Here is a 27,677-nt window from a genome sequence, read left to right on the forward strand (position 1 = left end):
GAAACAATTGATAAGACATTAAACCTAGCAATGATGTACCTAGATATAATTAAACAATTACTAAACCAAATGGAACTAGTAATTAACATTGAAAAAACTGAATTTATTCACCTAGAACGAAAAAACTCTGAGACAATTCAAAACCCCATTAAACTTAATCAGGAAGTGGAACTCACCGAGAGCTCGCACCCTAGGAGTAATTATAGACACTGATCTCAGCCTTAAGCAACACATCACAAAGTTAAAGAAGGTTACGCCAAACTTATGATACTTAGGAGGCTTAAACCCCTACTAACCCAAACACACTTCCGAACAGTTCTACAAGCACTTATATTCTCTAGCACTGACTATTGTAACACACTATTTCTGGGATTACCGTATGTAACAAGACCTCTACAAATCTTACAGAACTCTGCTGCCAGAATACTTACTGGAAAAAGCAAAAGAGACCATATCACCCAAACACTTGCCGAATTGCACTGGTTGCCAATAGAACAAAGAGTGCACTATAAAACACTGCACAATTCACAAACTGATAAACGAAGAAAAAGCAGACTGGTTAAACACAGCACTACGCCTACACGTCCCACAAAGAAATCTCAGATCAGCTAATAAAGCTCTACTAACCATCCCTTCAATCAAGACAGCAAAACTGACCCAAGTCAGAGAACGAGCCCTATCATTAGCTGGACCAGCACTATGGAACTCATTGCCACTAGAAACAAGATTACAGAGAGATCTAAAACTCTTTAAAAAAAAGTTTGAAAACATGGCTTTTCAAGAAAGCATTTTACAATGAGAATGGAGATTCAGAAGTCTAAATGAACAAGCTAAAGTCACAAAAAAAAAACCAAATCACACCTATACCTATACATTATCATTTTAATTAACATTATAAAATATAAGTTAAGAGAACTGTAGTATAAAATGCAATGATTGTATGGTTTTTATTCCTATTAACCATTAAAAAGGACAAAAATTCCAGATCACACAACATATACCTTATATTATGAATACTTGTTACCGATAAATGTTCTGGCACACTAATAAGAATTTCACCAAATATATATTTACGTGCCTCTTTGTGAACCGTTGTGATGGTGCTTTACTAAACGACGGTATAGAAAAGATTTTAAATAACCTGCCCTTTCTAACCCAAATTCTTGAAAAAGCTGTATTATCACAATTAGACTATCTAGATGACCACTATTTTTACGTCCAAACCAATTTGGTTTTCAGAAAATTGCTATGGACCCCATATTACAGGGTTTTAACTGACTAATCTTGCATCCTGGTACTAATTGACCTCTTGACAGCCTTCAGCACAGTTGACCATCCCCCTTCTATGCCATCTGCTGTGAAATATCAGAATTGATGGCGATGTAAAGTAGTTCACCTTTTTATCATAAAGGAAGTTCCAAGTCAAACTGGGCAACCATATTTGACACCTTCCCAATCAACATTGGTGTCCCCCAGGGTTCAACACTATCTGCAACTCTATTCAACATCTGCATGCTTCCACTCTGTAACTTACTATCTGATCTAGGAATTGCCTTCTACCTATATGCTGACAGTTCAGTTCTACATACCATGCACTATTTCTGTTCGAAAATACATTAGACATTGGCATCACACATGAAGGCTATCAAAAATGAACTATTCAGTCTTAAGACTATCTTTAAACACTTTAAAAAAACAAACCTGAAATCCTCCAATAACACCCCCCACAGACCCTTGACCTAGGTAACTTCAATATGACATCCTTGGACCAAGTGTGGTACTTACAATTACAGAGTGAAGAGAACCTAACTCTGGGGGGAACTCGTAAACACATTCAATCAGGCTATGATGAACTAATTACTACAATCAGGCCAGTGTAGTTTGGTGCACTGGCTGCAGCACACAGCTCAACAATGCAGTTGGGCATGCAACTTGGACAAGCTGTAACCCCCATTGTAAAACAGGGGTTAGTGCGTCCAAAACGTAACACCCACCTGCCTGTGTAGATAATAGCACTCCTCACATGTAAATTCATGTTGATGAGTCCTATTATAGCCTTCCCTTTATTCCTTTAATTGTACTCCAGTTTCTCTGATCTCTGCACCTCCTTATTTACCCCCTTTTATACCAGTTATATACCCCTGCTAGACTATATATAGTTACCTTTCTGAACATAACTTGTAATGTCATAGTGTCTTCTGTATATACTAGTTAAAGGTAATGTATATTGTGTATAGTGCTTTTTGGAGTGCATAATTTATGTATAGTGTAATGTTATACACAGTCCTTTTTGAGTGTATAATTTGCACTGTTCCTTTTTTCCCTCTTCTCTCACTGCACCCCTCACCCACCCTCATTTTTTGTGTATTCCTCTTTCAGTTATATTGTAAACCAGCATGATGTACCCATGAATGTCAGTATGTAAAAGCTAATAAAATTAATTATGTATTCCCCTCAATGCAGATAAAAAAAAAATGAGCCCAATCTGCACATTTGTATGCTCAAAATTAATGCCAGCACAGAAGGCTGTGCTGAAAGGGGATTTGTCTTTTCACTGACAAATGTCCATGAAAAGGACAAATCGGAGGCCAAACCTTGGGGGGGGGGGAGGGAGCTTAGGACAGGTCACAGGGCTCCCAGCCATGTCTCCTAAGCACCTGAGGTGCTGAGGATGCTCATTTCTCCCTAGCTCGGCAGGTCTTTTGAATATTACATTGGGTTCTTGGGAGAGGTGGTTGGGCTCGCATTATGAAAGCAGGTGCTCAGCGTTTGAGCGCCTGCTTTCTACGCACCGGTACTGCATTGGCCTGATAGACTAAAACCTTTGACTTCCGTGATACTACAAACCTTCTTTTTTTAAAGCTTAGACTACTGCAACTCTCCTACTTGGCGCACCTAAATGTCTTATTAAAAAAACAAAACTATGAAATGCTACAGCAAGACTCATAAGAGGGTCCAAGCAATGTGATCACATCTTGCAATTACTGACTGTATTGGTAGCCAGTGCAGAGCTATCAATCACAAATACATTACAAAGACTTATCAGAACGGAGGGAGGAGTGTATTAATGTTAACACTGGCCTAGTAGGGGTGGCACTACCACTGTATAAACCACAGATCACTAAGATCTCAAAGGATCACTAGCTGTGCTGTCATTACTGAACACACACCTGACATAGAGGTCAATCCAGTAAAGTGCGGCCGCGTTTACCCCGCTCCTAACCCGCTTTCTACTCTCTTTCCGGCCGCGTTAGCCCTTCCTGCAATCCACAATCCCCTTTAACCTACTCTTACCGCGTCCTTAAATCCCCGGGAAACCCCTTCCGCACACGGCATGTATATTACATGTAAACTATCGAATTAGCTATTCCCTACCATCCAGTAATGCGCGCCCCGACTATCACTTTTTGAACCTGCTGTTTTGCCACGCGTTTAACCTGCTAACTTACCGCCTACCCTTACCCCTGCGTTAGAAGCAGGGGTAAGGGTAGGCGGCAAACTTTCCCCCAGCCCCCGCTCACCTGCCCTGGCTGCGTCCATGGGTGCTGGTCTCCGGGGCAGCCCCAGTCCTCTCTCCCCTTCCTCCTGAAGCAACAAAAGCAAAAAAAAAAGTTGCAAGAGAGAGGGGAGAGAGGGACTGGCAGTGTAAAGCGACGAAGCGACTTACTTTTTTGCAGCCCCCCTCCGGAGACTGACATCGAAGAAGACCGTGGCTCCCCTGCCTCCAGCTGCCCACGAAGATAGACACATTGCACGGGCGAAAGCGGCCCCTGTGCGTGCAATTGGGCCGCTCAAGATGTGGCGTCACGACGTTTGGCGTCACGGCATGTGACGTCACGTCTTGAGCGGCCAATTGCGCACACAGGGGCCGCTTTCGCCCGTGCGATGTGTCTATATTCGCGGGCAGCTGGAGGCAGGGGAGGGGAGCCACGGTCCCTCGTCGCCGATGTCAGTCTCCGGAGGGGGGCTGCAAAAAAGTAAGTCGCTTGGTCGCTTCACACTGCCAGTCCTCTCCCCTCCTCCCAGAGCAAGGCTGCTTTTCGTGCCTTGCTTCAGGAGGAGGGGAGAGAGGGCTGACAATCCCGAGCATCTGAGAACCGTCCACTTCCTGGTACCTGTCATTTGAAATGACAGGTACCAGCGTGTCCGTGAAGCGTTAGGCCTGCGCACCCAGGTTACTGTATAGCGCTCTATACAGTAAAATGAGTTGCACGGGCCTAATGCTTCAGATGCTGCTTAGACGCAGCTTGCATTTGCAAGCTATTTACATACAGGATCGAGCGGTAGGTGAGCTGGACTGTGCGTGTGGCAACCGCGGGTGCGCCGGGCACTAACGCAGCTCTTCCTACCACTCATTACTGGATTGACTTGATAGACTGTATGTTCTCCGTAGCTGGCCCTACACTTTCGAACTGTTCACCTGAGACTCTATGTCTGACTACTCAAAGAAATTGACGTGACCTCAAATCATTTCAGAATGTCTATAATCTAACGTAACCTTCTGAAATCATTACTTGCCACTACATTGACAAGTTCAATACGAACTTAACTAAAGAACTAGTCTTTCCAACCCACCCCAAATGTATCAAACATCTTCTCTAAACTCCCTACTTTACATCCTTCATATCTCCTTCACCTAAGTTGTTATGCCTGAAATGTAACTGGTACCTGATGTACCAGTCATGACGTAAACCGTTGTGAACTTCACTTGGAGCGGTATAAAAAATGGCTAAACATTTTGGTTTCCTTACATAAAGCCTTCTTCCCCCCCCCCCCCCCCCCCCCCCCCCAGTGATGGATGTCATTAGGAATTGATTCATTTGGAATGGGATACCCCAGAGGAAAACTTTTAAAGGGGGTCAGACATTGGAAGGCCTGTACCCCCTTGATCCAACTGAGCATTTGGGTTTTCCCAAAGTGGATGCTCTAGTATGTGCCGTTTTCTAAGCAGACTATCCCTGCAGGAGTGGCCTTGAAGGATGTACATGATTGAAGCTATTTTTAAGCAAGTTGTTGATGCAGTGGCAATGAATTTATAGGCTGCCTTCTGTTGAGCCCTAGTGCTGAGATCGTCTGCATTTCTCTCAGGAGGCTGAGTCTGGAGAGAATTTCAGAGCGGTGATGGAGCCTGCTGCCACCTTTATAGCAGATGCAGGCTGTGATTTGGTCTGGATCTCAGCCAGAGGAGTGGCGCCAGGCATCAACTCTGGTTGTGAAGTTGGTCAGCTGACACAGCTTCCAAAGCCAATCTTTCCGAGATGCCCTCTAAAGGCTCGCTCTTGTTTGGGAGTGAGTTGGAGAAACTGGCCAGTGTGTGGGGTGCGTTTCTAGTGCCTTGGTTGCTGGAGGATAAATAGTTACAGCGCCTCTTTGGTATGAGGGGTAGTTTCTGGGGCACTTCCATTCCTGCAGCGGGACTACTTTTCAGCAGACTTTGCCTTTTGGTAGGTCTCTGGCTTCTCATCTCACAGTCCAAGAGCAGTGGGCTCTGGTGGTGGACCTTCCTGAGCTTCCCAATAAAGGTTTGCTGACCCACTTTCCAGAACAGGAAATAGGGGGCATCTCTCTCGGAGATGGGTCAAGATTGTCAGACCAGTGGGTCTGTAGGTGATGCACAAAGGGTATGCACTGGAATTTCACAGTATTCCTCGACATGTTCATGGTGTCCCTGCAGAAGAAACATGCGCTGGAGTTCATGCTTCAAAGGCTCCTCAGACTGAGGGCTGTTCCTGGTGCCCACATCTCAAGATATGGGGTGATATTCCATTTATTTTGTTGTGCCCAAAGAGGAGGGCTCCTTTTGTCCTATCTTGGATCTAAAGTGTCAAGTCACTTGCAGATGGGGGGGGATTTCTGACCTACTTGGGTCTGTCAGAGGCTTACCTTCATATTCCCATCCAATTAGAACATCAACACTTTCTACGCTTTGTGGTGTTGGGGCACCATTATCAGTTTTGGGCACTGCCTTTTGGTTTAGCCACCACTTAGAAACATAGAAACATAGAAATGACGGCAGAAGAAGACCAACCGGTCCATCCAGTCTGCCCAGCAAGCTTCACACATTTGTTCTCATACTTAACTGTTTCTCTTGGCTCTTAGTAACCTTATGTTCTAATTCCCTTTTCACCCCCACCATTAATGTAGAGAGCAGTGCTGGAGCTGCTTCCAAGTGAAATATTAAGTTTGATTAGTTGGGTAAGCGGCAGCATAGCTCTCTGCCATGAAGCAGAGGGCAATGCTGGAAATGTGTGAAGTATCAGTTTTTCTTTTCCCCTGTCATTGAAGCAAGGAGTCATGCCGGACATGCACCGAAAGTGAAGAATGCCTTGAAAGTCACATTAACTATCATCAAATATTGAAAAGCCTAATAATTGGTAATACCTATAAGCCCATGAACCCATCCCTGTTTTTTTTTCTTTTTTTCTTTTCTTTTTTTAATTGGGAGATGGATGCCCTTCATCCTTCTACTCTGTGAAGGTGGACACCTACCACCGGCCACTGGCATCCCGCTCCGTTAATGCCTCTGTGGCTACTGCCGCTCCATGCAGTGTTTTACTACCTGCTCTTTATATGCGTCCTCTAGAACTGATGGATCCCATCCCTGGGTTTTTTTTATTATTTATTTAATTGGGAGATGACAGCCCTCCATCCTTCCGCTCCGTGAAGGTGGACACCTACCACTGGCCACTGGCATCCCGCTCCGTGAATGCCTCTGTGGCTACTGCCGCTCTGTGCAGTATTTTACTACCTGCTCTTTATATGGACACCTACCACTGGCCACTGGCATCCCGCTCCGTGAATGCCTCTGTGGCTACTGCCGCTCCGTGCAGTATTTTACTACCTGCTCTTTATATGTGTCCTCTAGACCTGATGGATCCCATCCCTGTTTTGTTTTTTGTTTTTGTTTTTTATTTAATTGGGAGATGACAGCCCTACATCCTTCCGCTCCATGAAGGTGGACACCTACCACTGGCCACTGGCATCCCGCTCCGTGAATGCCTCTGTGGCTACTGCCGCTCCGTGCAGTATTTTACTACCTGCTCTTTATATGCGTCCTCTGGACCTGATGGATCCACAATATTTATCCCATGCCCCTTTGAAGTGCTTCACAGTTTTGGACTTCACCACTTCCTCCGGAAGGGCATTCCAGGCATCCACCACTCTCTCCGTGAAGAAATTCTTCCTGACATTGGTTCTTAGTCTTCCTCCTTGGAGCCTCAGCTCGTGACCACTGGTTCTGCTGATTTTTTTCTGTTGGAAAAGGTTTGTCATTGTCTTTGGATCGTTAAAGTTTTTCAAGTATCTGAAAGTTTGAATCATATCACCCCTGCTCCTCCTTTCCTCCAGGGTGTACATATTTAGATTCTTCAATCTCTCCTCGTATGTCAACCGATGAAGACCCTCCACCTTCCTGGTCGCCCTTCTCTGTACCGCCTCCAACTTGTCCTTGTCTCTTTGTAGATACGGTCTCCAGAACTGAACACAGTACTCCAGGTGAGGCCTCACCAAGGACCTGTACAAGGGGATTATCACTTCCCTTTTCTTACTCGATATTCCTCTCTCTATGCATCCCAGCATTCTTCTGGCTTTTGCAATCGCCTTGTCGCATTGTTTCGCCGACTTCATATCATTAGACACTATCACCCCAAGGTCTCTCTCCTGCTCCGTGCACATCAGCCTTTCCCCCCCCATCGAATACAGTTCATTCGGATTTCCACTCCCCAAATGCATGACTTTGCACTTCTTGGCATTGAATTTCAGCTGCCATATCTTCGACCACTCTTCCAGCTTCCTTAAATCCCGTCTCATTCTCTCCACTCCTTCCGGCGTGTCCACTCTGTTGCAGATCTTAGTGTCGTCCGCAAAAAGACAAACCTTACCTTCTATCCCGTCCGCAATGTCGCTCACAAAGATATTGAACAGGACCGGTCCCAACACCGATCCTTGCGGTACACCACTTAAAACCGCTCTCTCTTCAGAGAAAGTTCCATTTACCATCACGCATTGTCTTCTGTCCGTCAACCAGTTTGCAATCCAGGTCACCACTTCGGCACTCACTCCCAAGCTTTTTGTTTTATTCACCAGTCTCCTGTGCGGAACCGTATCAAAAGCTTTGCTGAAATCCAAGTAGATGACATCTAGCGCTCTTCCTTGATCCAATTCCTTGGTTACCCAGTCGAAAAAGTCAATCAGATTTGTCTGACAGGATCTTCCCCTGGTGAATCCATGCTGCCTCTGGTCCATCAATTCTCCACTTCCAGAACATTCTCCATGATTATGGTGGTAGTAGACAGCCTTGCAAAATAGGAATCCTGGTGCACCTGTATTTGGATGATTGGCTAATTCAAGCCAGGTCTCAGGAAGAGAGCTGCCTGACACAAGATCTAATTCTTGCAGGAGCTTGGCTGGGTGGTGAACCTGACAAAGAGCAATCTTCAACCATCCCAGTCGGCGTATTTGGGGGTTTGGTTCGACACAGGCAGTTTTCCTGTGGTAAGTTCAGATCCAGAGATTGTCTCAAGTGTCAGTTGATGAACACCATACGCCTGACAGTATGGTCCTACCTACAGGTACTCAGCTTGATGGCAGCTACCCTGGAAGTGGTGCCGTGGGCAAGGGTTATTATTTGTTAAGTTTCATTCTATATGTGACGTTGAATTGGGAAATGTTTTACTATGTTACTCTCTGCCTTTACTCACATTGTTAATTGTAAACTGGGTTGATGTGATTCCTAGCATGAAACTCGGTATAATAAAAATAATTAAATAAATAAATGTATCCCCTTCAGCTCTCTCTGAACCACGGTTTCAGGATTATGCAGTTCTGCTCCCACCTCCAATGGTGGTTGCAGGAGAATCATCTGAGAAGTGGAGTTCCCTTGTCCTCTCCGACCTTAAGTGCCAAACACACTTAAGGCGCCTGATTGGTACTCACAACAGATGAGATTCCACATTTGGGGGGCCCAGTGGTGCTGGAATGCTGAATCCTGCTGGAACACCAATTGCCTGGAGGCCTGGGTGGTACGGCTGGCATGACTGCAGTTCAGCCACAGGCTGTAGAATCGAGCAGTTTACATGTCTGACAAGACTGTGCCCTCTCAGTTGCCAGGGAGGATCTAAGAGCCAGCAAGTGTCGCAGGAAATAAACTAGCTGATGGAATAGGCAGAAGGTAATCTGTAGATCTCCTCTTCTCACACTGCAGGAAAAGACAACATAAGAGCAGACTTTCTCAGCAAGGAGAGTCTGGACCCAGGAGAATGGGTGTTGTCAGCTGGGGCATTTCAGCTGACACTGGATTGCTGGGGCCTTCTGTTCCTGGACATGCTAGCAATATTTCAAAATGCGAAGGTTCCTCAATTCTTCTACAGTCGCAGGAGAGATCCATGGTCCCTGGGGATAGATTCCCTTATACAGGTATGGCCAGAAGACAGATTGCTTTATGCCTTTTCTCCTTGGCCCTTGCTGGAGATTGGAGGCCACAGGGGGCTAGTACTCTTGGATGCCTAGGCATCCGTAGTATGTGGATTTGCAATGACTCCTGGTGGAGGCCTCCCTTAGTCTTCGGCCACATGAGGATCTGACTCTATTCTCTTATGGTTTGGCCCTTGAGAAGGCTTGTCAAAGTGTGGTTATTCCTCTGCAGTTATTGCCATCTCACTCAAATTCTCCACTTTGGCTTATGTGCAGGTTTGGGGAGTTAACTCTCTATTGATTATAATTTGACAATAACAAACTTGCCAATAGAAATACAAGCAAAATATAATCAGGAAGTAGATCAATGCATTATTGTAGGTAACCAAGCAATTGAGGGGACCAAAATTCTAAAGAACATTTAGATATAAAACAAGAGGTTAGTTAATTGAGGGCTAAACCCAGCACTTCTATAATTGCAATAACTAATTAGTTAGCTATATTTTCTGATAAAGCATGAGAATCTAGAGCTTCAACTGAGCTGGATCAAAATATATATTTAACATTATTTTCATAATACATTTACATGAATACTGTATTGATCTAAGCTCCTATTTGTCTAGCTTGATGACAGCATGCTAGAAACTCTTTTCTACTCAATAGATCTTATGTTTGGGGAAAAATCCACAATTTCTGGCCATAATATAGAACTTGTCTATTGTGAAGAAATAACTTGAGAACCAAGTCTATCAGATGGAAAAATAAACTTAACCAATAACATCAACTTGCTCTTCTCCCGAAGATTCCAAAAAAGCAGATAAATCAGCAGTAGGAGGTATGCAGGGCCAGGTGGTTGAAGATGTATCTCTTCTTTTATCGAGAATACATTTTAGCAAAGGGTGGCACTGTGTCCAATTTGGATTTTTCAGTCTCTTGGAGAGATTTTCAAATTAATCCACAGGAGAAACTTGAGGAAAGTTCAGGACTCTCTCTCAGGTTCAAATATCTCATAGCATTTTCAGTATTCTCTAGAGATCTCAATGAACCATCTGTATTAATCCAGACTGCACCTTCTGAATTTGTTACTCTGCTCCAAATTTTCTAACTTGGTAGCATGTGAGGCAATAGAGTTCAGTGGATTATAACTGGATAATTGCATACAAAGGTTAGAGATGAAATGGATTTTTCTAGGGTCATTGCAGACCAGTCTAGTGTAATAAAAGGTTTGACCAAATTAACTTTATAAACAGAACTAATCATATCCAGCCTGCTAGGAGTTATCACATTAGCAGGTCCTCCCCCCACCCAGGAGTCTGCTATAGCACTCAAACTCTGGCATTGAGTCCCACACCGGAGTATATTGAACTGGCGACTGAAGCAGGATAGTTGGATTTCCACTTCAGGTATCCCAACTCGAGCCAAAGGGTCCGCCCCAGCGACCTCTGGAGTTAAATGCTGTGTCCAGATGTTCCACCGGTTGGTCTGATCCAAGGGGGGGGGGGGGAGTTAATGGTGCTCCAGGGCTCAGATGTTTGTGAATCAAGTGACTCCAACACATGCTCCGTGCCAGCAGTCGCAGCGTTTCCTGCACCTGAGTTTGGCTGGGGTCAGCAATGAAGAAGCCCTCAGTTCTCTGAATCGGGCAGACTGAGGGAGGTAGCCCCACTTTTTTCCCCCCTTAATCTACCCTTGCGCTTGGTATGAGGCATAATTGTTGGTAACTACCAAGGAAGAAAAATGCGCAGAGCTGATCAAAATGCTTCCCTCCTTTTTGAGGCTTGGTGTGAGGAGTGGAGTGTTCTTCCTCATTTAGTTAAGATCCCTCCTTTCTGGATTTTTTATTTTTTAGGTTGGTTAAATATAGGCTTGTCCCTTAATTCCTTGAAGGTGCAGGTTGCAGCTCTTGCCTGTTTCAGAGGCCTGGTAAATGGTGTTGCCTTGTCTCATCCTGATTTGGCACCTTTTTTGAAGGGAGTGAAGCATCTTGGGCCTCCCTTGCAGTTACCAGTTCCATTGTGGAGTCTTAATTTGGTGCTGGACATTTTTTTGGCAGGCCCTACATTCTGACCACTGCATAGCCTTTCTTTTCAGTCGCTTATCTTGAAGACTGTGTTCCTAGTGGCTACATTTGGGGTGTCTATTTCTGAGCTGTAGCCTTGTCTTGCTGGGAGCCATTCCTTCAGGTGACTCTGGGGGTGTTACAGCTGCGTACTGGTCATCCTTCTTGCCCAAGGTAGTCTTGGGCTTTCATTTGAATCAGTCCATTTCCTTGCCATCCCTGGATAAGGTCAAGGATGCAGAGGAGTTTTGCCTTTTGAGCTCCTTGTACATTAAGCATCTTGCTGTGTGGTATCTGGAGGTCTTGAGTCTTTTCGAAAGACAGATTGCCTGTTCTCCATGGTGGGAGTAAGCAGGGTGCTCCGGCTTCATGGGTTACCATAGTTCATTGGATTAAGGAGGTGGCCAAGGCTGTGTATGTGGATGCTGGGAAGCCGTTGCCTACCCAGGTTAGGGCTCAGGCAGTGTCATGGGCAGAGGTTAGTCTGTTTCCCATTATCTGCCAAGCTGCAACTAGGTCCTCCTTATACACTTTTTTTCCAGGTTTTTATCGTCTGGATGAGAAGGCCTGGGAGGATGCAGCCTTTGCACGTGCAGTGTTGGCTGGACCCTGGGCGGCCTCCCACCCTGTTGGAGTAGCTTTGCTACATCCCATTGGTCCTGAGACCATCTTTCTATATGCTAGGAAATGGAGAAATTACTTGCCTAATCTCGTTTTCCTTAGTGTAGACAGATGAACTCAACTTCCCACCCTTTGCTGCATGAGTCAGTCCTCCTGTGGGGCTCTGGGTCCAAAGGGATTACTGGTAAACATTCATCCAGTCCCTAGCTTGGGGTACCTGGAATCTTACATGAGTTCAGTGGTCTCAGGTAGAGAATTCCAAAGGTTTGAGCCCACAATGGAGAACACAGGATCTCCTGTGACAGATGTGTGCTCCTTATTGTGGGGACATTAAATAGCTCTTTATTTTGAGATCTTCATGTTTGCTCAAGTATGTATGGTCGTAATGTCACACCAATCATACTGGTGTCACTGGAGTGAATGATTTTGAGTATTAATATTAATACTTTAAAGTAGATTCATGATTGTACTGGCAGCCAGTGTAGAGAAATCAGCAAACGTAATGTGATCAAATTTCCCTGTTCCTAGCAGAAGTCTTGCAGCTGCATTTTGCAATGTAACGACTTTAGGGTATTTGCAGGAAGACCAGGTAATAGTTACAGTAATCAGGTTTGAGAAAATTAGTTTGCAATATGGTGTAAGTCCCCAAAGGTTAATAGAGGTTTTAACCAATGTAATGTACAAAACTGAGTAGCCTGTGTTTAATTTATTGATTTACTTTTTCATAGTAAGGTTCTCATCTAGCTGGATACCTAAATCCCATACTTGATTTGAGGGAGTAATTTGGAAACTACCCAGGTCTGGAGTCAGTGGTTTAACTATTGTAGCATTTCTACTTAACCAAATGACTTCAGTCATAAGGTGGAGTGGAGGAGTAGCCTAGTGGTTAGAGCAGTGGACTATGAACCGGGAGGTCAGGGTTTAAGTCCTGCTGTCGCTCCTTGTGACCTTGGGCAAGTCACTTTACCCTCCATTGCCTCAGGTACAAAACTTAGATTGTAAACCCTCTGGGGATAGGGAAATACCTTCAGTACCTGAATGTAATCCACTTTGAAGCGCTGAAAGTGCAAAACAGAATATAAAAAATCTAAATCTGTTTGAGTTTTGATAGCTCCTGCTGTATTGCTCTCATGTAAAGTTGAAAGTGTAGATCCTGTATTCTTTAATGATTTGGAGAATGGAATATCTGTCAGCATGCAAGAAGAAAGTAATTCCAATAACTGAGTGGGAGCATATAAATATTGAATAGTGTTGCCAAGAGGGCTGACTCTTGAGGTACACATGTATCAGATATGTGATTGTCCAATTTGTCTTGGTATGTTCTGTTAAAGGAGAACAATTTGTGAACACTGCAGTTAATCCCAGTGTTGCTCAGCTGATGGTATAGAGTACGGTAAACTGTCAAAGGCTGCTGTTAAATCGATTAACATAAGAAAATCCTTGTAAAACAGTCCATTAAGGAGAGGAGTAAAGTCTCAGTTGAACAATGTTTCCTAAATCCAAATTGATTTGGGGGTATAGATATCTTGTTCTTCCAAATGATTCACGAGTTAAACACAGCTTTTTCCAGTACTTTTGAAAGAAAAGAGAAGTTGGGTATGGGCCTATAATTGTCCCAGTCTTAGATTCTGCCAGTCGTGTGTGTTTAGAATTGGTTTTATCACAGCTTGCTTTAACCCTGGTGGTATAGTTACCTCTGAGAGGTTAAGGTTGTGATTCAAGGATTGATAACATTGGACACTTGTTTCAAAGAACTGACTGAAATTGGGTCATGTAGGTGAATAGCAGGATTAATGTTAGTGATTTGACTAATTTCAAGGTTAGTTGCTCTGTCAAAAGTGGACCACTTAACCAGGCCATGTGTGTGTGTTCAGGTGGCCATCTTTATAGAGAACTCATTCTTGAGAGAGTATTCTTGATCACATGTGGTTGGTTCAGAGCGTCTGAATTCAGATAGTTATTTGGTAATAGAACCACTCTTCCCTCCCAGTTGCTTTTTACTTTAAAAAATTGATAGGTATTTAGAACCTTTGACCCCCCTGAATTGCCCCACTGTTTTCTAATGACCTAGAATATAGTTAATGCATAGTCTGTCTTCTGTTGCCTCATCAAAGCAGTGTGGTGGTGTTTTGTTTGCTAGTGTTGCTGCTGTTGAAATGCCAGTGCACAATAGACATGAGCTCTAGTGAAATGCATTTTAGGCCTTTACAGAGCATGTCATGGTGTGCCATTTTGTTTACACTTCATCATTGGGGGCTATATGGTAATATCTCAAGTGAGGTTGTAACTCAAGAACTATTTTGACCTTGCCTCCCACAAGAAACTTGACCATGACTGGAGCTTTAAGGTAGCTTTTCCCTTAAGCTGACCTAGTAGTATGATGCAGATGATACCTTAGTTTGTGTCAGAAAATGTAGAGGAGCAGCATTGGTATGTGACAGTCGTCTTCACTTTTTTAAGGCTTGAATGCCAATGGGATTACATTTTTATGTTCAGAATTATAGCAGAAAAGTGGGTTTCAATAGATGTGGATGGGAGAAACTGCAGGAATCCTGTAGTGATCATTTTCATTCTTTTCCTAGGTGTTGGGCTGGATTCGCCTTGTTATCTGGATGTGAAAGACTTTAATGAAAGGTAGGTTTGGAGTTTAAACTACCACTGCAGCAGCCCGGTGAGATGTGCTGCTGACTTCAGTGAAAGTTTCTTGCGCACGTTGCTCTAGTAGTGGATGAATTAAGATATATTCTTATCCCTTTATTGAAAGACAGCACAGCCAGGAGATACCTGGATTACAGAACTCTGCAATCACTATATAAAAATTAATAGAACTTTGCTAAAAACAAGCATAGTCCTCTCCAAGCTGAGCACATGATTGATTGCTCACATTAACTTTTCTGCTGTATACAGAAATGCAGTGCTAATACTGGTGCTCAAAAATTGTTGGAGGGAGCATTTTTGGCACAAGGCAGACTTAATCCCCTTGGACACCCTGTAATGTCTGCCATTGGGTCAGTGCTGGAATCAGCATCAATATTGGTGGGTAAATTTTGAAAACAATTTGTGTTGAAGGTTTTTTTTAAACTCTTGAACAACTTTTTACAGTGTTCAAACAAGGCAATTGCCGATATCACAGCTTTAGGGCTCAAAGCAAAAGATTAGATAGGAATTGCTAAAAATACATTCCCTGTACATACACACATCAGTCAAAACTCCTGGGTTTTGCCTCCCTTCCAGTGGATGACAGTTTTGCAGGCACCTCCTCAACCTGGTGTGCCACCTGCAGCTAGCTCCTCAGTATTTGAAACCAGCAGATGGAGGTGGTACAAAACCTGCAGTTCTGAGCCAAAAACTTTTTTCCCTGTACTGACCCGGATAAGTCCAGACCACAGATTGAGCCTCCTGTCCAGCAGATGGAGACAGACCAAAACTGAAAGGGTATCCCATATCAGCCTACCCTGCAGCCCTCCGTATTTGTCTCCAGCAGATGTGACAGCTCACCCTGCGGTTCCCTGGTTCTTTTGCTTAGTCCCACTTTGGGACTCACTTTCTTCTCTAAATTTTCTGTGGGCTTTTCAACTTACATTTTTATATATTTTTCGAAAGATGTCGGCAAGTCTGACAGCATGTCATGCAATCAAATGCTAAGACCACCCGGACCAGGGTTAGTATTAAGTGTGAGTCCATATAGAAAGGTAGCAATCCAACAATTGTGTTAATATATTATATTAACCTTTTTCTATGATGCAGCAGGTACAAGAAGTGTTGCATCACCAGAAACTGACAGGGTGCTTATACATGAATGTAGTGTTAATCCCATTCTGATGACTCTTCTGTGTGATTGAGAATCCTATTACTGTGCATTGGTGCCTGCATTATGCCTTGTAATCCTTTTAAGTTTGTTGTATACTGCATTGCAGCTGCAAACTCCTGTTGAGGTATGAATAACAATCTACATTTGCAGCTTTGCACATGTTCTTTCAGCTTTAAGAAGGCTGTTCTTGAATCTGTCAGGAGTATCAGTGGAAGTGCAGAAGTTATGCCTTGTGCTATACTAACTTTGCAGGCTTTTGCTATCTTGTAAACAAACTTCACCTATTGCTTGTGTGGTGGTTAATTGTTGCTTCTCTTTGCTCTCATTGCAGCATCAAGTTGCCAATAAGAAGGATAAACTCCCTGCCAGTAAGTCCTGGGTTTCTGCCTAATCTGCAGAGTATGGTCAGCCTGCCTTAGCAGGCTCAGCTTCAGTCTTTCACAGGCCGATACAGTACAGTGCGCTTCGGAGCGCACTGTTAGCTGCTATTGGACACGCGTTTTCACTTACCCCTTATTCAGTAAGGGGAGGAAAACGCGCATCCAACCCGCGGCACCTAATAGCGCCCTCAACATGCAAATGCATGTTGATGGCCCTATTAGGTATGCGCACGGGATACAGAAAGTAAAATGTGCAGCCAAGTCGCACATTTTACTTTCAGAAATTAGCGCCGACCCAAAGGTCGGCGCTAATTTCTTCCGGCACCAGGAAAGTGCACAGAAAAGCAGTAAACTGCTTTTCTGTGCACACTCCGATTTAATATCATAGAGATTAAGTCGGAGGTCCGAAAGAGTAAAAAGTAGGAAAAAATAAATTTGAATTCGGCCCACAGCTGTCGGGCTGAAAACCGGATGCTCAATTTTGCCAGTTTCCGAGCCCCTGGCTGTCGGCAGGCTCAAACCGCCAGCAAAATTGAGCGTCGGCTGTCAAACCGCTGACAGCAGCTGCTCCTGTCAAAAAGGAGGCGCTAGGGATGCGCTAGTGTCCCTAGCGCCTCCTTTTGCCTGGATCTACCGCCGGACCTAATTTAAATACTGCATCGCGCACACAGGCAAGTGGCCGGTGTGCGCGCCGGGAGAGCAAGCGTTCGCCCGCTCTCCCACAGACTTTACTGTATCGGCCCGTCAGCCACTTTTTTTTTCCTTCTTGGCCATCTGTGCTGTAGTCCCTCTGGTAGGGTTAAGCAAATCTGGTCCTTGAGTGCCACAAACGGGTCCAATTTTAAGGATATTTATTTGCATAATTAGTAGCCCACACGGTCCAAAAATACTTGGTGAGTAACTTGTATGCAATAAATATGACATAACTCATTCACAAATATCAACCACATTGTAATGGCCATCAAACTTTAAAATATGAAGACAAATATAGAAACACATAGTCAGCACATGCAAAATAAAATGTAGACACATAATATAAAGCTTTCAGGCCAGTTATTGTCCATGTTGAATGATTGCTTAAAATAAAAAAAAAATAGCTTTTACCTGCTTCCTAAGTTTTATATTTTTATTTAATATTTATATATTGCTTTACTGACGTAAATTGCTTTGGGCAATTTCTTTTTTTTTTACAATGTTAATGTTTAACTTTAAAAATAAAATTAAAATACAAAAACAAAATTAAGCTGGATATTCCTGATCTCATCCAGTAAGCTATTCCTCGGCACTGAGTTGGCAACAAAAGATTCTTTCTATGGTCTCATCTAAGCAAGCTTGACGAACAGCCAGCACCACTAACCTTTCCACCACTGGATCTTAAGCTGCGGTGTGGCTTGTAGATTTTTAATGCTGAGCTTACACGTATAGGGGTATTTCCGTTTAGAGCCTGATGAATCATGGTCACAATTTTAAATTGATTCCCTAACAACTTTAGAATCCAAGGTAGAGCACATAATGCAGGAGTAATATGATCCTGTAACCTAGTGCCATTTAATAATCTAACCACTGCGTTTTGTACAGCTTGTAGGCATTGCAGCATATTGGCAGGCATCCCAGCCTACATATCTGCAAAGAATATGTATGGAGTATCTTTGCAGGCACTCCAGGACCAGAGTTGCCTACCCCTGCCCTGTGGCATCCCCAAGCTCCATAACAGGGCACAGCAAGCCACCCAGAGCACCTCGCAGCGAACATTCATTCTGCTTGTAATATTCCTGGAGAGTCAGGTTTAGTTAATGTATGTACATCTGAATTTTTATGTGAATGAAAATTCTGTGGATAACACCATTGCAGATACAGTGTTAGAAAATGGTTACACTTTTTTTTTCCAGATAACTAGCCATTGAGTAAAAATCATGGCTCATCTAGGTTGGATGTGACTGATAAATGTTCAGATGGTGCAACTGTCATACATATATGCTAGGAAAGGGAAAATGATAGTTTCATAGCATTGGCTTTCTGTAGTAAGCAGTAGAAGTACAGGTCTGTCACATGACTGACTTCAGTTTCACTCCTTTTCATACTAATGCAGCTTGCCATTCTCTACACCCTCTTGAGTTTAGGTATCTGAGTGCTGTCATTGGCAGTGCCACAGGATACAGAATGTGTATAGATTACACTAGTACCCTGAGCCACCACCTAGTGTTACTAACACCTCCCTGGTTTCTGTAGGTGCGGTGTCTCTTCACCAGTCTTCATTATAATTTTTGCAAGAACTAACCTTGGCCTTGAGAAACTCTGAATTGGGGCTTAGCATACTCTCGTTTACACTTGTGAAATAGGAGTTTTATATGCACTCAGACTTCTTGTTTTGCCTTGAACTTATTTTTCCAGAGAACTCATTTCTTGAGCTGGCCTGCAGGTGGTGTTTGACCTATTTAACACTGTAGTTTAAACTGAGACTTGGGAGGCTTGCTTTATTTGGAGTGAGGCTTGGACAGCATATAATATATCTTGGTATGCAGAGTTGTAAGACTGACATTCTGCAGTGCCATTGGTTAGAGAGCTATTAATACTCTGTTCCCTGAGTAGCCCTTTAAGCACAGCTCAGCTATCTGGTGCCAAAGTCGCTAGAACTCTATAATGTAATCTTGGCTGGGGGAACAGATCTGTGCCAAGGCCTTGTGGACAGCCCTTTTTTTTTTCTGATCTCTCAGGCTCTCTTTAATCTATTGGTTGTCTGTCCTGGACAGATTGATACCAGTATTTTCTGTATCTAGGCTGTGGGTGCATGTCTAGGAACTCACCCCTGGGTTATGAGGGGTCTTAATGTTCCTAGATAGCTTGTGGGAAGAGTACTTGCTCAGGGCAAGCAGGAACATAGTTGGTTGGTAGATGGTCCCTGGTGTAGGGGCAAGTGCACAGCTACAGATAGGCCTGGGCAGCGCTTGGTAGGGCTTTCAAGTGTTTAGAGGATTAACCCTTTCTGGGTGTTAAGGGTAGTGCTGAGGCATCATGTGACAATATTACTTATTTCTGAGGGTTTAAGCTTTCGTTGTTACTTGCACTAATGTGCTACTGACACAAGATTTCTCTTACTATTACAGCAAAAGCTCCTGGGCTGCAGTCCTGCTCTGAAGAGGAACTGTTCAGGTTCACAGGACTTTGATGTCTTTCAGACAAGTGACATGGAAGAAAACAAGGAGAATGTATGTTTTTCCATAGCGCAGCTGCTGTTCATAGATATTCAGACCAAACTCCAGGATGTGTAATATGCCATTGCTATTGAGTCAATTGCATGCTGGCATGTCAAAGATCATCCCTTTTGTAACAAGTTCTGCTACAGAAAGAGGGCTTGTGATCTGTCTTGGAGATGAAGCATTAAAAACGTTTGAGATCCAACCCTGCGCCTCAGTTGCACTGTTAAGAACATAAGAAAATGCCATACTGGGTCAGACCAAGGGTCCATCAAGCCCAGCATCCTGTTTCCAACAGTGGCCAATCCAGGCCATAAGAACCTGGCAAGTACCCAAAAACTAAGTCTATTCCATGTAACCATTGCTAATGGCAGTGGCTATTCTCTAAGTGAACTTAATAGCAGGTAATGGACTTCTCCTCCAAGAACTTATCCAATCCTCTTTTAAAAACAGCTATACTAACTGCACTAACCACATCCTCTGGCAACAAATTCCAGAGTTTAATTGTGTGTTGAGTAAAGAACTTTCTCTGATTAGTTTTAAATGTGCCACACGCTAACTTCATGGAGTGCCCCCTAGTCTTTCTACTATCTGTTTATGGTGACACAGGAATGGCATGTCATAGAAACAAGGTGGAGTCCCTCATGGCCTCTTGCTCCTCTGGTACAGGTTTCCTGTTTGGACCGGAAGTCTGCACATGGAGCAGGAACTGGGTTTGTGCTGACTCAGTCCACATGCTTAGGAATGAGCTGTAACTGTTACTGAAAACTGGCTCTAAGGGCCCTGTGAAAGAGCTGATGCTTTGATAAAGTATTCTATGCGCGTAAGGGGGGAAGAGTTTTGGGGAAGCCGTCCATGCAGAGGCCCGTAGTGCCACCCCTGCTGAGCAGTTCGGTCTCAAACTTTTTTTTTTTTAGCTGATTGGGAGTTTATCTCCACTCAGGCATATTTCTCTTCACTATTGGAAACTTCTCTTTTCATGATGTGCCTTTAATGTGTGTGGCTCCTTTGGACCATGCCTCAGCCATGGGACTAAAAACATAACTAACAAATTACGTTAAACTGTTCAGCCCCTGAAGCAGCTGCTCGTGAAACTTATTGTGTTGGACTTGATATCTTCAGAACAAAGGGGAAGTTTATTTTTCACTATCACGTTTATGGTGTTTAAATGTTTTAAAAAAAAAAGACTGATAAATTATGCTCCAGACTAATGGAGTTATTTAATGTTCTAAAAGACAGAAGGGATAATATGATCCCAAAAATGTCTGGCAATGCATTTTTGAATTGTTCAGTTAAAGCCATGGCATTTGATGCTTCTGCTAGAGCTACTTGAGTATTCTTGCCCATTTTTGGCCCCATATAATTTTCCCTCTCCTCTGGTAACATAACATAAGAAAATGCCATACTGGGTCAGACCAAGGATCCATCAAGCCCAGCATCCTGTTTCCAACAGTGGCCAATCCAACTCACAAGTACCCAAATATTAATTCCCTGTATGTACCAGAATCAGTCCAGACTGCTGGGTTTTGCCTCCCCACCAGCAGGTGGAGACAGTTTGACCAACTCTGCCCTATATCCTGAGGTGCTACCTACAGTCAGTATTTCTGACTCCAGCAGATGGTGGAGGTACAAATCCTACAGTCTGTAGCTAGTGTTTAAACTTTTAAACAGGGAATTTGGTTTTGATTTGGTAATGCAGTAAGTGTTGGTGTTTGACAAGAACCTCTTTTTTTTTCTCTGTACATACCCGGATCAGTCCAGACTCCTGGGTTTGGCCCCCCCTCTAGCAGATGGAGACAGTTTATAGTTTACAGTTTACAAACAAACTCCGCCTATATCTAGGCTGGCAGTATTCTTCTGTCTCCTAGCAGGTGGAGAGGGTGCCAAACCTACAGTCTGTGCTGAGGCCTAGATTTAGGTGGTAGTTAATGTGTGTGTGGAAAAAAAAGAGCATTTTGAGAGTAGGAAGCAGACTGATTGGTGTTTGGACTGCAGAGGCTTGCCTGCTGGTCACCGAGCCTGCCTCCCAGAGGGTAGTGAGGTCCTGAGGGGACCTCACTACCCTCTGGTTGAGGCCACTGTTACGTGGGGGAGCTCCACTGTCGGCGTCTATCAGGACTGGGGGTGACATCAGGGTGCCCAGTTCCCTCCTCCCAGCTGGACCCAGACCCGATTAACCAGTAACTGTCTGTGTGTAAAAAAAAAAAAAAAAAAAAAAAAAATACTGCCTGTCTTTCTGCTTTTGTCTGTGCCTCGTCTCTCCTGTCCTGTTCCTGTGAAGGGGGAGGTAGAGGACTGCCGTCGCCGGGGAGATCTTTTCTTTTTTGTACTGTGCCTACCCTTTTTTCCTCATCGGGGCTGAGATGCCATGGAGAGCTGCATGTCAGGCCTGCGGCCATGCAGCTGTCAAGGGACAGCCTGTGTTCGTCATGCATTTCCGGTGGGGAGGGGGGGGTCCGACGCCAGCAGGGTCCCGGGGCAGCAGGCAGGTACATGCCGGTCCTGAGGTCGGCAGGCCGGCGATTTAGTGCGGGTCTGGGCGCCATTTTGTTTTCTTCACTGGGAACGGCAGCCATTTTAGGTCCAAGGGAAGCTGCGGCAGGCGCATTGCAGACGTGTGAGGGGGAGGACGACCCTCCGCCGAGGTTATCCCCGCAGTGGGGGTCCCAAGGGGGACAGTTGTGCTTCTGCTATGGGGGCTTTCTCTCCACATCCCTCTAAGGGGGAGGAAGAAGAGGCCTCGGACGCGTCCTTTGGGTCCGCGTTTGTTCTGCTTATGCCTAAGACCTTCAAGGCCCGTAGATGGGCCAAGAAGAGGGCATGGGAGACCTCCACTCCGGATTCGGGACCTTGGGCAGAGAAAGGTCCAAGCCAGGTCCGGGGTCGGAGGGCCAGAGTAGGGCTCGACCACTCAGGTCCTCAGTTCCCAGGGGGGAGCTGGAATCAACCACGGACACAGATGAGCCGGAGAACCTGTCCAGGGATACAGAGCTTCCGTCCCAGCCCCCGAGGGGGGTTGATGGGGACGGAGACCAAGGGGCCTCGGGTTCCCGAGGGGCCCATGCTACAGAGGGCGATGACCCAAAGGTGATCCATTTGTTTCGGAAGGAGGAGCTGGGACCTCTTATCCCAGAAATTCTGGGGGAATTAGGGATCCAGGTGCCGCAGGAGGAGTCCCGGCTCAGAGTAATGGACCCGGTCGTTTTGGGTCTCCGGGGGCCTCCTTCAGCCTTCCCTCTGCATTTTTCTGCTTCGGATTTGCTGTTTAAGGAATGGGACACTCCAGATTTGGGGCTGAAGGTGGTGAAGGCGATGGATAAACTCTATCCCTTACCAGAGGACGCCCTGGACATGCTGCGCATGCCAAAGATAGACTCTGCAGTAGCAGCGGTCACAAAGAAAACCACTATTCCGGTCACCGGAGGTACTGCTCTTAAGGATTTGCAAGACAGGAAGCTGGAGGTGCAGCTGCAAAAGATCTTCGAAGTCTCCGCATTGGGAATTCGCATGGCAATTTGTAGTAATTTTTCCCTTCGGGCAGGTCTCCGCTGGGCACAGCAGCTCTTGGCCAATGAATCTGTCACCGGAAGAAGCACGCCAAGCGAGTCGCTTGGAGGCAGTGATCGCTTATAGTGCGGATGCCTTCTATGATCTTCGCACTTCAGCCAGGACTATGGTTTCAGCGGTGGCCACGTGGAGGCTGTTGTGGTTACGACATTGGTTGGCGGACGTGACTTCTAAAACACAGCTAGGTTCCTTGCCCTTCAAGGGGGAGACTTTGGTAAAGAATTGGAAGATTTGATTGAATCCCTGGGGAGAATAAGGTTCATTTACCGGAGGACAGGCCGCAGTCTCGGGGGGGGGGGGGGCTGGCTGGCCCTTCCAGGTCACATTTTCGCGGTAGTCGCCGGCCTTGAGGCTCCCGGGGATCCGTTTCTTCTTTTCATCACAGTGCACAGCGTCAATCTTATTCGCAGTCCTTTCGTGGGCGCAGTTTCAGTCGTTTGGATGCTGGTCAGCCTGTGCAGGGGGGGCAAACCTGCACAATGATGGGTGGCCGATCCATTCCTCCGTTCCCAGAATTGGGGGGCCATCTCGGCCGTTTTTACGAGGAATGGACCAGGATCACGTCGGATCAGTGGGTCCTAGATGTGATAAGACACGGTTACGAGTTAAATTTTTTTACACAGGCCGTTTCAGTTTTTTCTAGTATCCCCTTGCGAGTTCTCAGCAAAGCGACAGGTGATACGGGCCACACTAGATTGTCTCAGGGAGCTCGGCGCGATCGTTCCCATTCCGGGCAACGAACTTCGCAGGGGCTGGTATTCCATTTACTTCATAGTACCAAAAAAGGAACGTTTCGGCCAATCCTGGACCTGAAGGGGGTCAACATGTCTGTGGGTTCCTCTGTTTCGAATGGAAACTTTACGGTCGGTGATTGCGTCTGGGGGAGTTTCTGGCCTCCCTGGACCTTACAGAGGCGTATCTCCATATCTGCATTCGGGCAGAGCATCAACAGTTCCTTCGTTTTGCAGTGCTGGGGCAGCATTTTCAATTCCAGGTGATCCCGTTCGGTCTGGCCACAGCGCCTCGAACGTTCACCAAGATTATGGTGGTAGTGGCAGCGCCCCTCCAGAGGGGAAGGTCTGTTGGTGCGCTCGTATTTGGACGTTTGGCTAATCCGTGCCAAGTCGGAGACGCTCTGCCAAGCAGCGATCCAGCAGGTTCTCCAATAGTTGGACAAGCTCGGTTGGATAGTCAATGTCTCAGTCAGTTGATGCCGTCGCAGTCCCTGGAGTTTTTGGGAGCATTGTTCGACATGCGTCAGGGAACTGTTTCTTACACAAGACTGAATGTTCACATTGCAAGCGTGCGTTCGCAGATTGTTATCCAAGCAGGTGCCTATTGTCTGGGACTATTTGCAGGTGTTGGGGTCCATGACATGAACACTGGAATTTGGTACCTTGGGCGTTCGCTCATATGCAGCCCTTACAGTCAGCATTGCTCTCCTGATGGAACCCACTCTCGGAAGAATTTCATCTGCCCCTGACTCTGGCAGCCAGGGACAGCTTGGATTGGTGGTTGTGTTCGGCCAACTTGAGTCACAGGGTTCCTTTAGAGATCCCGTCTTGGACGGTCATTACCACGGATGCCAGTCTGCTCGGCTGGGGAGCAGTGTGCTTACGGCATTCAATACAGGGGCAGTGGTCGCCTCAGGAAGCATCGTGGTCCATAAATCGTCTGGAAACCATAGTGGTTCGGCTGGCTCTTCTGGAGTTCCTACCACTCATCCGCGGCAGGGCAGTCTGTGTTCAACGCGACCACAGTGGCATACATCAACCGACAAGGGGGAACCAAGAGTCAGGCTGTAGCGTCCGAAGCTAGTTTCATGTTCGCCTGGGCGGAGCGTCATCTCAGTTGTCTCGCAGCCTCCCACATAGCCGGGGTAGACAATGTTCAGGCCTATTTCTTGAGCCAAAATTGGCTGGATCCAGGAGAATGGGAGCTAATGGAGGATGCTTTCCAGCTCATTTGTGCTCGGTGGGGCACACCTGCGATCGATTTGATGGCAACCTTCCGCAATGTGAAAGCACCTCTGTTTTTTGCTCGAAGGCGGGAGACGGCAGCAGAGGGAGTAGATGCTCTGGCTCTTCCATGGCCAGACGTACTACTGTTTCCTCCGTGGCCACTCATAGGAAAGGTGTTGCAGCAGATCGAGGCACACTCGGCAGACGTTGTTCTGGTGGCTCCCGAGTGGCCACAGCGCCCGTGGTTCACAGACCTCTGAACCTAGCGGTGGAGGAGCCTCTCAGTTTCCAGTATGTTCCAGACCACCTGCACCAAGGACCCGTGTTTCGACCAGGTCAATTGCTTTTGTCTAGCGGCCTGGCTTTTGAGAGGCAAAGGCTGAGATCTAAGGACTATGCGGAACCAGTGGTCGCTACTCTATTATGCTCCTGGAAGACATCTACTTATGTTAGGGTCTGGAAGTTGTTTGAATCGTGGTGTCTGGACCAGGACGTGGTTCCTTCGCGAGCGACCGTGCCGGATATCCTTCTGTTCCTGCAGGACAGTTTGTCTAAGGGTCTTTCATGTAGTTCCTTGTGGGTTCAGGTGGCGGCGCTGGGTTCCTTACATGGTTTGATTCAGGGGAAACCAGTGGCGGCTCATCCTGATGTAGCGTGTTTCCTGCGAGGAGCGAAACATCTGCAGTCTCCAATTCGTCAGCCTTGTCCGTCCTGGAATTTGAATCTGGTTCTTCAGGCCTTGTGTGGCACTCCGAGCCTATTCGCAAAACCACCTTGAAGGATTTGACACTGAAGGTAGTGTTCTTAGTGGCCATTGTTTCGGCGCGTCGGATTTCCGAGTTTCAAGCTTTTTCGTGCAGGGAGCCCTTTTTGAGGATATCAGTCAGGGGTATCCTTGCGTACGGTTCCATCCTTCTTACCCAAGGTGGCTTCTTCTTTCCATGTCAACCAGTCAGTTACCATCGTTCTTGCAACTCGATTTGGGTCCTTAGCCAAAGGATCCAAATCCTCCGTAAATTGGATGTGCGGCACGTCCGGTTACGTTATCTGGAGGTAACTAATGCGTTTCGGGTTTCCGATCATCTGTTCGTGCTCTGGAGTGGTCCTCGAAGGGGCAATGCGGCGTCCAAGACTACCATTGCGCGATGGCTGAAAGAGGCCATCAATTCGGCATATATGTTGCAGGGTCGGTCCCTGCCCTTGGGGCTGCATGCCCATTCTACTCGCTCTCAGGCCACTTCTTGGGCGGAATGTCAACATCTCGGCAGAAGAGATTTGCAGGGCAGCCACGTGGAAATCTTTGCATACTTTTTCCCCACACTGTTTGGATGTCAAGGGTTTGGAGAAGGTGTGCTTAGAGCGGGCCTCTCCAGATCCCATCCCAGGTGAAGTGCACTTGGGTACATCCCAGGAGTCTGGACTGATCCGGGTACATACAAGGAAAAGAAAATTAATTTCTTACCTTTGATAACTTTTATTCCTGTAGTACCACGGATCAGTCCAGAGTCCCACCCGGATAAGTGCTACTATCGGGAGAGGCCATAGTGTACGTGCTGCTGTCTGTTTTGATATTTTGCTCCTTTTCTGTCTGTCAGTATCTCTGGTTTGTTTTCCCAGTTGGGCGTTGAGAACCGGTAATGAGGATTCTGTTGGACTGGTGGTGTTGGTCCTGGTTAGAAGGTTCCTTAGCCAGTTTGATTTGTGATTTTCCTGCTCTGACATTAAGTAATACTGCCGGACTGTAGGTGGCACCAGCCTAGATATAGGAGTCTGTAAACTTCTGTCTCCATCTGCTAGAGGGAGGGCCAAACCCAGGAGTCTGGACTGATCCATGGTACTACAGGAACGAAAATTATCAAAGGTAAGAACCTAATTTTCTTTCTTTTTTTTTTTTGTTTTTGGCAAGAGCTTTCCTTTTAGCCTCCCAGGGAGTAGGCAGATCCTGAGGGGCCGTCCTCCCTGGTGTCGAGCCTCCGCTGGTAGAGGTTGAACCCTGCCTTACAGTGAGGTCCTTAGTCGGGGGTGATACCGGGGAGCCCGGCTCACTCACCCCAGGGCAATCAGGACCAGTTTGCTCCCTCAGGATCAGACAACCGCTGCCAGGTTTGAGCACACATTTTTCTCCATCACTGCTGTCGTTTCCCGCTGCTGCTGCCCAGGACAGTAAAAAAAAAAAAAAAAAAAAAAAAAAATCGGCAGCTTTGCGATGCCTTGTGGCACTTCCTGCAGGGACGGGCACAGCTTTCCCACAATGGTCTGTGCGGCCTGCCTTCCCTGACACTGAGGAGTCCGGGTGCTCGCAGCAGTTATTGGCAGACCTGTTCCAGCCAAGTGCAATAACGGAAGCCATTTTGGCCACGTTTTGCATGCTGGAGCCGGTTGCTGAGGGGGGGAGGGATTCCCCTCTTTCCCCATGGCCCATGGGGGAGGCTGTTCACTCAAATCTCCTGGGCCGGAGAGGAGAGCCCCGAGGAGGCTTCAGATTCTTCCTCTGATTCCTTTTCCTTTGAATTTGTTATTACTACATAAAGCCTTTAAAGCCAGGAGGGCAGCTCAGAAGGGCTCTGGAGGGGGTGTGAACCAGGAGCCCAGTGGTCTAGGTAGCCATAAAGGCAAGAGGTCTCAGGCAACAAAGGCAGTGGGGAATCAGAAAGCTGAGAGGGCTATGGACTT

The 27,677-nt window shown here is 46.0% G+C and overlaps 1 protein-coding gene across 1 annotated transcript in view; it reads left to right on the forward strand.

Annotated features, from left to right (window-relative positions):
• Positions 1–27,677, forward strand: part of CDC25A (cell division cycle 25A) — a 130,724-nt gene that overhangs the window by 8,047 nt on the left and 95,000 nt on the right. Inside the window, exons 3-5 of the mRNA XM_029588162.1 lie at positions 14,674–14,725; positions 16,234–16,270; positions 19,387–19,488. Of these exons, the coding sequence (XP_029444022.1) occupies positions 14,674–14,725; positions 16,234–16,270; positions 19,387–19,488 (191 nt within the window). The remainder of the gene's footprint in view (positions 1–14,673; positions 14,726–16,233; positions 16,271–19,386; positions 19,489–27,677) is intronic.

Source organism: Rhinatrema bivittatum, chromosome 2 (genome assembly GCF_901001135.1).
Source record: "Rhinatrema bivittatum chromosome 2, aRhiBiv1.1, whole genome shotgun sequence".
Lineage (NCBI taxonomy): Eukaryota > Metazoa > Chordata > Amphibia > Gymnophiona > Rhinatrematidae > Rhinatrema > Rhinatrema bivittatum.